Below are 15,944 nucleotides of genomic sequence, written 5' to 3' on the forward strand. Positions count from 1 at the left end.
GAATTTAAATAAACATTTTCAATGCTCAGAAGCAAGGCTGTATCAAAATATATAATGTATAATGATTCCTGAATAGTATATATAAGATGTAGCTATAAAGCAGTGTTTTCCAATGTGTTTTTCAAGGTATGAATGGGTGTTCTATTTAAAAGGGTTCTGGGATCAAAGAACCTTGGAATGTACCACCCTTGGTGGGTCACAACAGGTATTAGTATATTAAGGATTCATCATTCTTGCAATAAAAATTTCATTTTAAGTTTGTTTATCCTAGAAACAGACTCATAGTTACAGAGAACAAACTTTGGTTGCCAGAGGGGAGGAGCATGGGGAGTTGGGCAAAATAGGTAAGAGGATTAAGAGGTGCAAACTTCCAGTTATAAAACAAATTAAGTCATAGGAGGTAATGTAGGACATAAAGAATATAGTCAATAATATTATAATAACTTTGTATGATGACAGATGGCTATAGACTTATTGTGATGATTGATTTGTAATGTATGTAAATGTTAAATCACTGTGTTGTACACCTGAAACTAATGTAATGTTGTACGTCAACTATACTTCAATTTAAAAAAATTAAAAGGGAAAAAAAGGTTGTTTATCCTACCATTCCCCAAGTTTATATGACCACAGAACTCTTTTTTAAATGTTTTTTTAATTCCATAGAATTTAAAATTTTAAATTTCCATGGAATGTGAATTTAGGAAATAAGGCCAGAAAGTAATTAAAGTGGTTTTCTTGTATAACTTGTGAAAATAAGCAATTATACCTTTTATTGGTTATAAAAGGTATGATGAGATTATAATATCGGTTCTTACCCTAATTAAAAAATGTATTAATGATAAATATTGATTCTTTTCTAGGTTTCTGGAATAGGAAAAGTTACAGAGAAAATGTTAAAGGCCCTGGGAATTATGACTTGTACAGAACTCTATGAACAGAGGGCGTTACTCTCTCTCCTTTTCTCTGAAACATCTTGGCATTATTTCCTTCATATCTCCCTGGGTCTAGGTTCAACACACCTGGAAAGGTATCTGAGTGTATAGTCATTCTGCTTTTTCTTTTTAATTTGCTGAAATTAACAGTTTTAACCATTGAGATAGAGGCCATAAGCATAAGATGTTTTAAATTTATTTTAGGCTACCTCAATTCAGAAAATAATTTTTGAATTAGACCCAAAAGATTGGATGTGAGAGAGAAAGAAAAGAGGAATAAAGAATCACTTCTAGGTTGTTGGCTACAGCAGTTGGACAAATGAATAAGAGGGATGATGGATGCTTTGTTTTCTGTACCTGACTTGCTCTTTGTTCAGAACATAAGAATACTAGTAGTCTGATTGTTGAGGAAACAAAGATGGCTCATACTCCTGAATTCATCCTTTAAGCAAGTCAACTTAATGATCCTTGAAAGCCTTCATGAACTTTCTGTATTTCTTCTCTTTTCCAGATTTGTAAATGATTCATTCACTCAATACTGAGTACTTACTTTGTGTTAGGCACTGTTCTAGGCACTGGGGTTGTTAACAGCAGTTAACAGTTAGCAAGGCAAAGTCCTGCCTTAATGGAATTTGCAAAATAGTGTGAGAAACAGAAGGGAACAAATACAAGAAATAAACAAATGAAGAAAGTAAGGAAAAGTGAGGGCACAGAAAATGAGTTGGGAGTAAGAGGCAGGGTTGGCAGCGGTCATCCAGAGGCAGAGACCTGAAGAGGGGAGCCATTCAAAGATCTAGGAGAAGAAGAAACATCTAGAGGAGAAGCCCTGTGTTGCCTCCCTGCCACTCTTTCATCTAAGTCTTAGAAATATCCTAGAGTTAGAAGGGTACGCTGTTCAGGGTGGGTGAAAAGAAGGTAATAAAAACAAGAAGGAGAGTTAACGCTGGGCACTATTTTTACAATTTTGTCATGATCCTGTTAGCCTGCCCTCAAAATAACTCCTTTATGTCCTTATACTTAAATTAAAGGAAAACAAGAAGATTATTGAGGAAGCATATGAAACAAATTTGATTAACCAATTAAACCTGCTAAGTCTTACAGAGATTGCAAGGCACGTACTATTGCTTTTCTCAGGTCTCCATGCTCCTCATTCTTTCCAGTCCACAGTTATCTGACTTTGATCTTGAGTGGATATAATGAAAGATAAGAGAAAGATATTGTAATAACCCCTGTTAATAACCCTGTATTTTAAGATGATGGGAAATACAACTTTCATCTTTAATCTAAAAATTACCCTCTTTTTATTTCTATAGTGCTTGAAAGCAGTATAGTTTTTAATATAATGTTAACACCTGTGGTAGAAATGCAGGTAATTCTTTTAAGTGAAATTCATAGGTAATTTTTTTAACAGTATAAAATAGCAAACCCACCTTTCCTTCTATCCACATTCTCTCTTCCCCTAATTTGCTTTGTTTTTGAATCTGTGGTACTTCCCCTCTTCTAACCTATTCCATATTTACTTCTATATTTGTTTGCCTCACTCCACTAGGATAAAGGTTTCTTAAGGGCAGGCACTTGGTCTGTTTTGTTTATTACTGTCTCTCCCAAGTTCTAGAACAGTGCTCAATTTGTAACAGGATCATTAAATACTTGGAAAATGAATCATCTGCATGTCATTTCAACTTTTTGATTTTAATTACTCCTATCAGAGCTGCTAGAAGCCAACCAAACCAGATGTTTCAGATTCCCAATCATCATCCTATTGCTGTCTCCCAGATTTTGATTGAGCTTCTATAGAGTGGTATAAATGAATGATAAACAGGCTGTCGCAGAGCAAAGTTAATGTACTAGGGCAAAAACTAGATAATTGATAATAAATTATTTGAAACTTAATTGTATCCTATAACTACAAGCATTTACATTACCACCTTCTGTTGGTTTTCATAAGTTGTGGGTTTTGATATTCAGACTTTTAATAGAAACAATTTACAGTATCAATCTGTTTTCAAATTTGTTCTCTTTGATAGCTGTAGACTTGATCCATTTATATGTGTAATTGTATTAGCACCTTATCTATTTTCATTCCTTGGTGATAGTTTTATTTTTAGGTTAAACAACTCACTGTGTTTCATGATATGTAACTTTTAAACAAAAACATTACTGAGATCTCTAAAGGGTAACTAAGTCATCTTGGTTGACTAAAAGGAACTCAGTCTTCTTTGAGAAAGCAACTAAAAGCTTTTTTTTTTAATTTATTTCAAGGGATGGAGAGAGGAAAAGCATGAGTGTCGAGAGGTAATATTTTGTTGTTAATTATTCATAATTCATATTATTTAACTAATTTTTAATTTTAATAAACTATCACTGAAATTAAAAATTTTATTTGCAAATCAAATAATAATTTTCAGTAGTTGACACTCCTAGAGCAAACATCCTAGTACAATATTTTATTATCTTTGCTTGCTGTGCTCTTAATGGAAAAAATTTAGCTGTACTTAACGTTTTTGAATGTTGGTTTTGTTCCTATTCAGTGAAAACCAAGCATTTTAGGATTTCAAATCTTAATTTCTAAGCTTGTTTATAAGAAGAATTATACTGAGTAGTTATTTGGAAAATTTAATAAATGATGATGGAAATTCTTTCTGAAATTCTTCAAATATTTGTGAATGACCATAGGCATCAAATAGTAAGATATTGAAGAAAGAGAGCTTAGAGGTGATGTAGTTTGGTGGTTTACAATCTTGTTTGGAAGTCAAAAGAAATCTTGATGGAACCTTATTGTTTTGGGAAATATGTTGTTGTTTAAAAAGTCCCTCAATTATCTCCTCAAAGCACCAAAGTTCCACTGAGACATTTTAGAAACACAGACCTCGTATAAGGTTGTGTTCATTCTTCACATATATTATTTGGGATCAGAAAAGCTGGATGACTTTTACAAGACAATACACTCAGTAAATGACTTTGATAAAAATTGCTGGGTTAGGCTGTGATTTACATAAAAGCGATCAGAGGAAAAGAAGGGGAAAAAAAGCATCAAAAGTGAGATAGTATTGTCCTATTTAATGATTTTTTTTCTATTTTGTCTTGTGTTATTGAGAACATTGCTTACTATACAAGTATATCAATATTAAATAATATTAATATTTCTTAAGAAAGAGCCAGCAAACCAATAGAAAAAATGAACAAGGATCTAATTAGTTAACAGAAAAGAAAGTACAGATGGCTCTATAAACATGTGAAAATATCCCCGGTCTCCTTAATAATTTAACAAACACAGACTGAAAGTTCCCTGAGACAGCGTTTTTCACTAATCAGGTTGGCGAAGGTACTAACATAGTCTATTGGCAAGACCATGGGAGTGAAAAGGCTCCTAAACTCTAAAAGGTATACTAGTTTCTTATTGGTAGTATAACAAATTACCACAAATTTAGTGGCTTAAAACAACACAAGTTTATTCTCATACAGATCTGAAGGTCAGACATCCTAAATTAAGGTGTCAGCAGGTTTTCATTCCTCCTAGAGGCTCCAGAGGAGAATCCACTGCCTTGCCAAAAGTTTGTAGAGGCTCCTTGAATTCTTTGGTTCATGGCCCCATCCTCCATCTTCAAATCCTGTATTTTGTTTTTCTTTGACTCTTACCTTCCTGCCTCCTTGGGATTATATTGGACCTACCTGGCTAATTCAGGGTAATTGCCCCATCTTAATTTAACCACATTTGCAAAGTCCTTTTTACCATGTAATGTACTAGGTTCTGAGACATTAGAATTTGGACATCTTTGGGGACCATTATTTTGCCTACTACAGAGGGCAAGCAATTTGACAATATCTATCACAGATACCCGTGTGCTTTGATCCCACCATTCTTTTTCTAAGAATTCACCCCACAGGTATGATCACATGTTGTTTTACATGTATACGAGTTATTCATTGCGTTTTTTATGATAGCAAAAGATTGGAAATAACTTAAATATCTACAAATGGAGGATTGGTTAAATGATCTTACATCTTTGAATTAGAATGTTATGCTGACATATAAAAATGAGGAAATTATTTCCTCATAGGGAACTTTCATGAGGATGAATGAGAAAAGCAAAATACCAACAGTGTATCTAATATTCTACTATTGATTTTAATTTGAAGGGAAATGTTTGCCTGTTTGCTGCTTCTAAATATGCATACAATATTCTAGAGGAATTCAAATGAATAGGAAGCTGGCAGCACTGGTTGCCACAGGGAGAACTGGGTAGCTGGGGGCAGATTTAGAAGGGGGACTCTTTAATGAATCGTCATTTGCTCAGGGTTTTTTACTCGTTACCCTGGTATCTCTGTAGTGTCTTCCTCTTTTTTGTTAATAAAACCTTTCAACACCCTTGTGCAGATGAATTTACAAGTTCTGCATTTAATCTTACCAGCCCTCCATTCCAGCTGTCTATTAGACAGCTTTAAGTAGGTGCCATGAACGAACCCCTTAAATCTACTTGAAGATAATTCTTTTCCAGAAAATACATGTGCAGTGATTGCAAAGATGTTCTTATCTGTATTTTCTTAAGACAATCTTCTGTAGCAAAGTCTATATACATATGTATACTAATGTGTATACTAATTTACAAATTCCGGGGGCATTATTATTATCTGTTGGTGACTTTAATCATCTTTTTAAAAAAATACTGTAGAGAACAAATGCACCTTTGCTAATCAGTTTAGCTGTAAATAATCTTCCATTGTTTAAGAAGATGCTAGATGTTTTTACTTAATTATATCATAGTTCACTTGATAACTTTATTCTGTACTGTAGAAAATATAACTTTAATGCTAGGCCATTTAAACATACTATATTATTTCTAAATTATCCTAAATTATAGTTTACTTTGTGCAGCAAAATCATTCTGGTCTTTCTAGGACATTCAGTGAGATAAGTAAAGCAGAGGAACAGTACAGCTTGTGCCAAGAACTTTGCAGTGAACTTGCTCAAGATCTGCAGAAAGAAGGACTTAAGGTACTTTATTTTTATGCAGTGTTCTTAGTTTTTAAAAGTTTTAATAATAAAAAGCTACCTTAAATCAAGAGTTAGATTTTGCCTTAGATGAGGTCATTTTATGAGGAAGCAACTTGTGAGGATGGAGTGGCTCCAGTATAATTCCAAAGGAGTTTATATTACCTTGTGAGTACATTTGTTTGAATAAGTTCAAAATGAGAATTATATTGGCAATAAAGAATAAGGCAAAGGGAAGGATTTCCCCAGAACTGTACTTATTATAAATGCCTTTCCAGTCATCCTTTAATGTCATTGTCAGGTAGACAATGACCTTGTAGAATAGGCATTTTGTTTCAAGGCCTTAATCCAGGTTGCTTAACATACTGAGAACAAAACCTGGAAGGCTTTGAACTTTGTATTTTATAATCTTCACTCACCACAATCCATATTTGATATTTTTCCAACACTCTCAAACCAGAGATGGGGTTATTAAAAACTGTAATACAAGAGTTTTAAGAAGTTATTACAAAGAATGGGGTAGCTGATGAATATTTTTTATAACCCTTCTCTATTATACCTTAAGTATAAAGAGAATTCTTTTTTAAAAATTTTAAATAAACTTTTTAATTTTAGAATTATTTTAGATTTATAGAATAGTTAAAAAGATAATATAAAGATTTCCAGTATACCCAATTTCTCTCATTATTAACATCTTATATTATCACAGCACATTACAAAGACAATACAGAGATTTCCAGTATACCCAGTTTCCCTCATTAACGTCTTATATTTATCATAGTACATTTGCAAAACTAAGAAACTGACATTAGCACATTTCTGTTAACTAAATCCAGACATTTGGATTTTACCTATTTTTTTCCATTAATGTTCTCTCTCTGTACCAGGATTCAGTTCAGGGAACCACATTGCATTTAGTTGTCATGTCTTCCCAGTTTCTTATAGTCTGTGTTCCTCAGCTGCCTTCCTCTGGATAGTTGCTCAGTATTTCCTTGTTTTTCATACCTTGAGAGTCTTTTTTTTTTTTTTTTTTTTTGACCTTGACAGTCTTGAGGAGTACTAGCCAGGTATACTGTAGAATGTCTTCCAGTCTGGGTCTGTCTGATAATTTTCTTACAATTAGACCAGGGTCATAGGTTTTTAGAAAGAATGCCACAGAAATGAAGTGTCCCCTTCATCACATCCTATCAAGGTCTATGATAGCTACATGACGTCACAGGTGATAATAACCTTTATCACTTGGTTAAGTTAGTGTTTGCTCAGCTTCTCCCCTGTGAATTTACTCTTTTTCCCTTTCCAAACTCTGTTCTTTCAAATTGAGTCAATAAGTCTAACGCACTCTCACAACCTCCAGGAGGTTGCAAAATATACATAACAAAATTTACCATTTTAACTATTTTTAAGTATACATTTTAGTGGCATTAAGCACATTCATATTGTGCAACTAACCATCAACTTTATTGATCGCCCGAACTTTTTCATCATCCCAAAGTAAAGCTTGATACCCATTAAACAATAACTGTAAAGGAGTTCTAACATGTAAATTTAGCATAATATCTGGTATATAATAGGTACACAGTAAGTGAGCTATCCACAAAACCTTTTCAATGAGGTCCCTTCAGAAAGATTTTTTCCCCCTATCTTTTTAGGTACTGAATTAACCTCAAGAAGAGATTCAGTAAAAAGGAAAATAATCAGTTAACTTTGCCCTTTATATAAAAGTCTTTTGTAAAATTCATTTGGGTAAGGAGGTATTAATTATTGGCTGAAATGGGATTTTTTTTAGATTATTTATGGATTCCAGTTATTCTTTATGACAATTTTCATTACATTGTTTTATAAATAATTGTACTTCCATACTATATGTACATAAGAGACCCTTTTGTATTTTTCTAACCTGTAAAATAACTTTTTTCTAGAAGTTAAAGAGCCATATATAATAATGTATTCTGTTATAGGGCAGAACTGTTACCATTAAGCTAAAGAATGTGAATTTTGAAGTAAAAACTCGTGCATCTACAGTTTCATCTGTTGTTTCTACTGCAGAAGAAATATTTGCTATCGCTAAAGAATTGCTAAGAACAGAAATTGATGCTGATTTTCCACATCCCTTGAGATTAAGACTTATGGGTATGACTTTTCTTCTTGTTTTCCTTAAATTTGCTAGATTTCCCCAAAGAATCAGCTTTGGAAATATTCTCACCTCCATTTTATTTCTTAAACCTGTTTAGGTAGTTATATTTATGCTGCTGCCATTTTCCTTAATTCTTAGAACCTGATACAAGTGAAGCCATGATCATTAGTTTAATTCCAGTAAAAGCAAGTTAAAGTTCTTCTTTTCCTTACTACTTACCGAAATCCCTGGGGTTAGGTATGTTTCAAAATTTAAAACTTTTCACATTTTAGAAAGCAAATTCAGGGCATGTTGAGTATATTATGTAATCCTCCTTTGGGATCTGAGGTAGCACTTCATGATCAAACACATTATTATTTCTGTAGCAAAACAAACACAAAAAGAATTCACACAGAGTTGTAAAGACTCTAAGTAGCCTCACATAAATATAGTCATAAATTACCATTTGTTGCTTATAATTTTCAGAGATCTTTGAATTTCAGAAGTACAGCTAAGAGATTGTAGCACTCACTATAAAATCACATCTCCAGCCATCACATGGCTTTAAAAAAAAAAAAAAAAAAACGTGTTTCCAAAGTGAACTGAGTGAGAGAATGTTTATGGGTAAGCACTCCAAATGCCAGCTTTCCTGCTAAGACCAGGTCATTAGCCATATTTTCACATATGAAAGATAGCACATACTGAAATCAATCTGAATAAAGTATGATAAGTAGAAGAGCTGAAGAGTGGATGTTAATAACAGCTTTATTTATAATTGCCAAAACTTGGAAGCAACCAAGATGTCCTTCAGTATTAGGTAAATGGAAACTGTGGTACATTCAGAAAACATTATTATTCAGCACGTAAAAGTAATGAGCTATCAAGCATGAAAAGACATGGAGGAACCTAAAATGTATGTTATTAACTGCAAAAGCTGATCTGAAAAGGCTACATACTGTGTGATTCCAACATATGACATTATGGAAAAGATAAAACTATGAAGACAATAAAAAGATCACTGGTTGTCAAGGACTGGGTAGGGTGGAATAGGCAGAGCACACAGAAATTTTAGGGCGGTGAAACTATTCTGTATAATGCTATAATGGTGGATACATGTCATTAGACACTTGTCAAAACCCATAGAGTGTACAACATTGAAAGTGAACCCTAATATAAACTATGGACTTTGGGTAATAATGTGTCAATGTAGAGTCCCTAGTTATAACAAATGTATGACTCTGGTACAGGATGTTGGTAGTGGAGAAGGCTTTGTATGTGTGGGAGCAGGTATATATGGGAACTCTCTGTACTTTCTACTCAATTTTGCTGAGAAAGCGAAAATTGCTACAAAAAATGAAGCCTATTTAAAAAAAAAGGAGCTGAAGAGTCTATATAATTGACTCCAATTAGTTATTTGGTATTTAATGATATCATGTGTCAGATATTAACAGAAAAACCTATATGCTTGTGCTAACTCTAGTAGATACTTACTATTTAGTATACGTAGCTTTATAAAGGATACTAAATTTCTATATATGTAGCTTTATAAAGGATACTAAATTTCTATTCATAATATCACCTTTGAAAAACATCCTTTAATTCAGAAAATATAGTGTTGCTTGTTATTTTTTACTGAACAGCCTTTTGCATGTTTGTCACAGTAGTATTCTGCAAAATAACTTTATGCTTTATGAATAAGTTGGTTTTCTTGAATTTGAAATGAATTAATTGTGGTTGATTTAATTTAGGTGTGCGGCTATCTAGTTTTCCCAATGAAGAAGACAAAAAACACCAACAAAGGAGCATTATTGGCTTCTTACAGCCTGGAAACCAAACCCTATCAGCCACTGGGTGTATACTAGAGAAAACTGACAAAGATCAGTTTCTAAAACCTCTAGAAATGTCTCATAAGAAGAGTTTCTTTGATAAAAAGCGATCTGAAAGGAAATGGAGCCACCAAGACACATTTAAATTTGAAACTGTTGATAAACAGAGTTTACAGACATCACAATCATTCCAAGTTTTAAAGAAGAAGATGAGTAAGAATTTAGAAACACTGGAGAATTCAGATAACTGTCAGATATTTACCTGTCCTGTTTGCTTTAAGGAGCAAGGAAGCGTCAGTCTGGAAGCCTTTAATAAACATGTAGATGCATGTCTTGATGGACCTTCAGTCAGTGGAAACTCTAAAATGTCCTCATGTTCACATGCTTCCTCCACAGAAGTGAACAAGATAGAAACTGTACATGATTCTGTTTCACTCTGTGAGAAGCAGGATTATGAAACCCATCAGAGGAATATAGAGGTCACCCCAGTAGAATCGGTAGAGTTGGTAGAGACCATCAGTAACTCACCGAAAACAGAAGATGTAGATGCTGAAAGTAATAAGCACAACAAAGAGGAAGGTTCTAGTCTTCCAAGCAAATCGTTTAATATTGAATACTGTCCTCAGAATTCTTCTTGTACTGTTTCATTGGAAAATGAAGATGTCGGGTCATTAAGAAGGCAAGAATCCTCCCAACCTTACTTATGTGAAGTGACCAGTGACCAAGCTCTAGTTTGTCCTGTTTGTAATCTAGAACAAAAGACATCAGATCTTACCTTGTTCAATGTGCATGTGGATGTTTGCTTAAATAAAGGCATTATCCAGGAACTGAGAAAGGATAAGATTAATCCAGTTAATCAACCCAAAGAAAGCACCAAAAGTGCTGGTGAGTTTGTAGTCATTTTAAAGAACTTAATTTTCTAAGAATGTTTTATTAAAATTGAGATTGGTGTTAAATGGTCTGAAACATACACCATTAAAGGGATAGTTTGTGTATGCTGCCATTTAAAAATGTTAGTTACCTTACCATGGATTAGAATTAACTGAAGTGATTAAATTTTACATTTTGGGAAAACTCTGGTTTGGGCTTGATTTTGCACAGAATGAACTCAAGGCTTTGGGGAGCTGAGTGACCTAATCAAAAAGAAATTCCTTCTGAGAACATTTGCCAAGACATAGTGGTAAATTAAATTTAATTATATAGCCAGAAAGTCTCTTTAACTTGTTTTTTGGTAGTTCTGACTCTAACTGAACTTCAAAATTAAGTATAATACTAATGAAACAAGTAAATTACAAAGAAATTATGCTATAAATTAGTTTCTGATATGTATAAATTAGAACTATGTAGTACTAAGGAAGTTTTTATTATCTTTAGTCAGTCAGCTTTAACTCTTTGAATTTTCATAAAGTTTTTAAATTATTCCATGTTATTCATTGTAGAATTTCTTGACTTTTCTTCCCTCTAAAGGTAACTCAGGAAAATTACAGAAGATTGGAACAAAAACAAAAAGGTATGGCTAATTTGAGTCTTAATAAAGCTGACTATTAAATTGTTATATTTGGGGAGAGTGAGTAAGAGCTCCTTGGTAGAGCGCTTGCTTAGCCTGCTCCGGATCCTGGGTTCAATCCCCCATACCTCCATTTAAAATAAAATTGTTATGTTTTGATGTCTAACTTTTAGGAAATGTTAAAATTTGCTTTTATAAATCATCAAGTAAAAGTCTTAAAATCAATTCTTTGCAAAAACAATTTCTTAAATCTCTTCCTGCATTTTAATTGCATGTTCTTTGTTATTCCAGGCCAGGACTGATGACGAAGTACTCAGCATCAAAGAAAACAAAACCAAACAATCCCAGACACACCCTTGATGTATTTTTTAAATGAATGTTGAACATTCTATGATTAATTTTTGATTGAAACTTGTTATTTCATTATCAATGAATGTATTCTTCCTCATTTCAAGTTTACAGATTCATTTAGTGAAAGGCAAGTGCAATAATCCCTCCCCAAATGACATTTCCTTCATATAAATTTGGAATATAAACTAACTTACTTCTGTGTATTTGTTTGATAACCATGAGAATTTCACTTGTTTTATACTTCAATTGGAAATCAGTCCTCTTAGAGATAATTTTAAAATGAGAAGTTAGGAATGGGATCAGGAAGTGATTTCTTTCTTCATTATATTTTATAGTGAATATAAAAACATATTTATAAGGGGTCTCAGGTTCACACAAACCTATTTTAGCGTAAGAATTTTTCAGCACTTAACTACTTTGTCGGCACTGGGCTGCTATATTTGATCTTAGTATCTTCTTCAGCTTTGTATATTCATATTTTAGCTCCAGTATCTTCAGATACCTCATGAGCATTCATAATTAATATTTATCATAAGTTCTCTGAAGAACATTAGTTTAGCAGAACTAGCATAAGTGGTTTTGTTACCTTCAGGAAAATAGTGTCATAATATTATTTTCTGTGTGAAAAGAATTTTTGTTTAAAATATAGTTATTCACTTGATTTTTTTACTTTAAAATTTCTTTATCTAATGAATAAGCACTTTGTTCACTTTTTAAAAGTTTAGCATAGATAGATTCAAGGTAATTATTTTCTTATCTGGGACTTTTAAATGGCAGTATTTCATTTCTTGGCAGTTATATTTGTACTTTACACAAGTCTGTGAAAAAGGATAAATTGTACACTCACTTTATTATTATAACCTTCTAGAGAAAAATATACAATTCAAAATATTAATGTGTATTAAAACACCTCATTTATCTTAGTTATATTTCTGTCATGTTTTTATTAATACTCATGAAAGAAGACAGCTTAACAGTAGTTGCCTTAAAGTAGTTGTGCCAAATACTTCTGTGCTATCAGTAGGACTTTTTATTAAAAAACAATTATTTAATTGAAACATGAAGATGGAAGCCATTTTCTATTACTGCTGTAAGGAACCGAATCTTTTGTTCTCATATATTTCTTCTTTTCTTACTTTATAACTCATTACGTAAATTTATAAAGAAATAATATTTTAGGAATAGCTTAAATTAGAATATTGTACAACCTTTGGAAAGTGGTAATTGGACTTTAAATCACTAGATTGTTTAAAATTAGGCTTAATGTTTATTAGCATGCCAGTCTTATGCCTAATTTATTATATGCCAAGGCAAATACCCACTTGTAGAGCTATGGTTCTTGATTGTATGATTTACTTTTATAAATTCTGTACAAAATTAAGTTCAATGAAACACTGATTTAGTGTATTGAAAAGTGGATAGCACCATATTTCATTTTTTTTTCGATCTTGTTTCAAGTTTATTTTTAGTGTGTTTTCAACATTAGAGTAAATACTAAATTATTTTCATTTAGATGTTTCATTTAATTGAATGTTATCATTTAGTAATGTTTAATAAAAATTTAAAATGAAATTTTAAATGTTTAATCTTTTGGCCAATAGAAGTTATTTCCTTATTTTTCCATTGTTGCCCCACCTCTGTTGCTTTTATTCTTATTTTCTTTGCCCAGAATTTTCTCCACATCTTTTTCTGTTTTATCTAATGATCCAACTCATTTTCTTTTTACTATAATTTTGTGTGGGGGCGCTTTTAAAAAATACAGCAAAAAGCACCTATAATCTTTCCTACTTAGAGGGTCAGAATGTAAGGAACCACCTAGAAGAACATATCTGCAACCATATAATTGGCAAAAAACTAGAGTCCAGAAAACATACAACCCAAAATATGTAAGTGACTCCTATGAATCAGTAAGAAAAAGATAATAGAAATTTGGACAAAAGTCTTTAAATGGCACTTTACATAAAAAGAAAATCAGATGGCCAAGAAACATGCAAACATTCTCAGCGTTTTTGTAAAAGGGAAATGAAAAATAAAACCACCAAGAAGTATTTTAACACCTCTAGCTGATTCACCAAAATGAAAGGATTCAACGATACTAAGTTTTGGTGAGGATGTGAAGCAATGTGAGCTCTTGCTTTGAAAACAATCTCTTTGAAAACAGTTTAGGCTTTAGTAAGTCTGATGATATACACTCTCAACAATGCAGCAGCTGCTCTCTTAAATAGACAGCTTTGCTGGTTACCTTCCATTTGCCTCCAGATTTACTCTTTGCCCTTCACCCGGCTTTATGTCCAGTGAGCACCATGGCAGTGGGGAGCCACTGCAGGTTTCAGGGGGGAAAGACGATGAAGTTGGTATTTATTCTCTTATATACTTTTTTGAAGGATCATCTCAAGCTGGTTAGGTACTTTGACCAAAGGTCAACAACTTCTTCATACTGCATCCTTCTCTCTCTCTCCAGGTTCTCATAGTCCCTTCCTGCCCTCACCTCTTCACCCCCGGGGTGGCAACAGAGCCTTGCTCTTATTAGCCCTGAGGTGCTGCCCTATCCTTTGAGGTTTCCCCACACCCTTCCCACACAAATGGTTCCTTGCTTAAAACTCATCTCAAAATATAAATTTTTTTATGCCAGAACCAAAACTGGTAACAGTGTCTTAGGAAAACTATTGAACATGTTTCTTAGGAAGCATGTACAAGAATACTCATAGCAGCACTGTAATAGCTGAAAAAGGGAAATAAACCAAATATTCAGCACTAATAGAAGGTTGAATTCTACCATTGTATACTCATGTATATTCAAATAATAGGATTCTACACAGGGGTGAAAATGCCGAAAATAGCTAGTCAGAAGGTGGATGAATATCACAAACGTAATATGGAGCAAAAGAAGCAAATCAGAGAAGGATGCCATCAGCATGGTTCCATTTATACAAAGTTCAAACAGTTTATATTGCTCTAGGGGTTTATTCATAAGAGGTCAAATTATAAAGAACCGCAAATATATTACTGTCCCAAAAGTTAGAATGATGGCTTCCTCTGTGGGGAGATAAGGGAATGTGTTTGAGGAATGGTACATGGAGCTGCTGGGATGCTGACAATATTCTATTTCTTGTCTTGGGTGGTGACTGAATGTGTGTTTACTTTAAAAATATTATTTAAACTGTGTGTATCTATTTTAAAACACTCTTTTTCATATGTGACATATATCACAAAAGGCAAAGAAAAAAGTGGCAGAACTGTTTTCCTTACCAAGGTGATATTTTCCTTCGTCTCTGCATACTTCTAGCTTCCACAGAGATAAAGCACATTTCTCTCCCCAAGTTCTTGCACATATTTTGATAGGTCACCCTCCCTTGCCCCTTTAGCTCTCTGATAGATTGTTGTCATGAAAGAGATTATTTTTATTACATTTTCTAATTAGTTATTACTGTTGTACAGGAATGCTACTGATTTTGTACATTGATCTTATAGCCACAACCTTGTTGAACTCCTTTATTAAATGTAGATTTCCTAAATTGGAGACAAACACTTAATCTGACAATAGTTTTATTTCTTTGTGTCCAGTTTTTATTCATCTTATTTCTTTTATTTATTGAATTGGCCAGCATCTCCAGCAAAATAATAGAAGGCATTGATATTGATAAAAGAGTAATCGTATTCACGAATGGGAGAAATAACTCTTAAAGATAACTATTTCCCCCCAATTATTCTATAAGTTCAGTAAAATTCAAAACAAAACTTCACATGGTTTTTCTTGGAAGTTATTAAGTAGATCCTAAATTTTATATGGACGAGTGAAGGCCCAAGAATATAACATGGTGGAAAGACAGGCAAGATTTATCATAAAACAGTACACTAAGAGCAGTGTTGGCATGGGTATAGACGTTTCAGACAACTCAGTACAAAAAGTATTCACTGTTTAATAAATGATGCCTAAGCTCTGACCTTCCAACTGATTTTTCAGCTTTTCCTGCTCTAAATCACTTAGTGCATTTTTTTGCAGGTTAGCCATAAACAGTGTCACTACACGCTAGCTCTTGCAAATCACAGTCCATGATGTTTGGCATTTAAGGCCAATCAAGTCACACTGCATAGCTTGTAGCTCCTTGAATAAACCAAGCCATTTCTCCCTTCTGGTTCATGCTCAGTTGCTCCCTCTGCCCAGAATGTGCTTTCTGAATGCCCCTTTGCTCTCTCCCACCATACACAACTACTCATC

At 33.2% G+C, this 15,944-nt stretch overlaps 1 protein-coding gene across 2 annotated transcripts in view; it reads left to right on the plus strand.

Annotated features, from left to right (window-relative positions):
- The window catches only part of POLK (DNA polymerase kappa), a 62,766-nt gene extending 49,455 nt beyond the window's left edge, over positions 1-13,311 (plus strand). For both annotated transcript variants that reach the window (XM_010975007.3, XM_064481586.1), the window contains exons 9-15: positions 864-1,030; positions 3,198-3,230; positions 5,835-5,931; positions 7,887-8,058; positions 9,790-10,752; positions 11,335-11,377; positions 11,666-13,311. In XM_010975007.3, the coding sequence (XP_010973309.1) occupies positions 864-1,030; positions 3,198-3,230; positions 5,835-5,931; positions 7,887-8,058; positions 9,790-10,752; positions 11,335-11,377; positions 11,666-11,750 (1,560 nt within the window). In that variant the 3' untranslated portion in view covers positions 11,751-13,311. The remainder of the gene's footprint in view (positions 1-863; positions 1,031-3,197; positions 3,231-5,834; positions 5,932-7,886; positions 8,059-9,789; positions 10,753-11,334; positions 11,378-11,665) is intronic.
- Positions 13,312-15,944: the final 2,633 nt, after the last annotated feature.

The sequence above is a fragment of the Camelus dromedarius genome, chromosome 3 (genome assembly GCF_036321535.1).
Source record: "Camelus dromedarius isolate mCamDro1 chromosome 3, mCamDro1.pat, whole genome shotgun sequence".
Lineage (NCBI taxonomy): Eukaryota > Metazoa > Chordata > Mammalia > Artiodactyla > Camelidae > Camelus > Camelus dromedarius.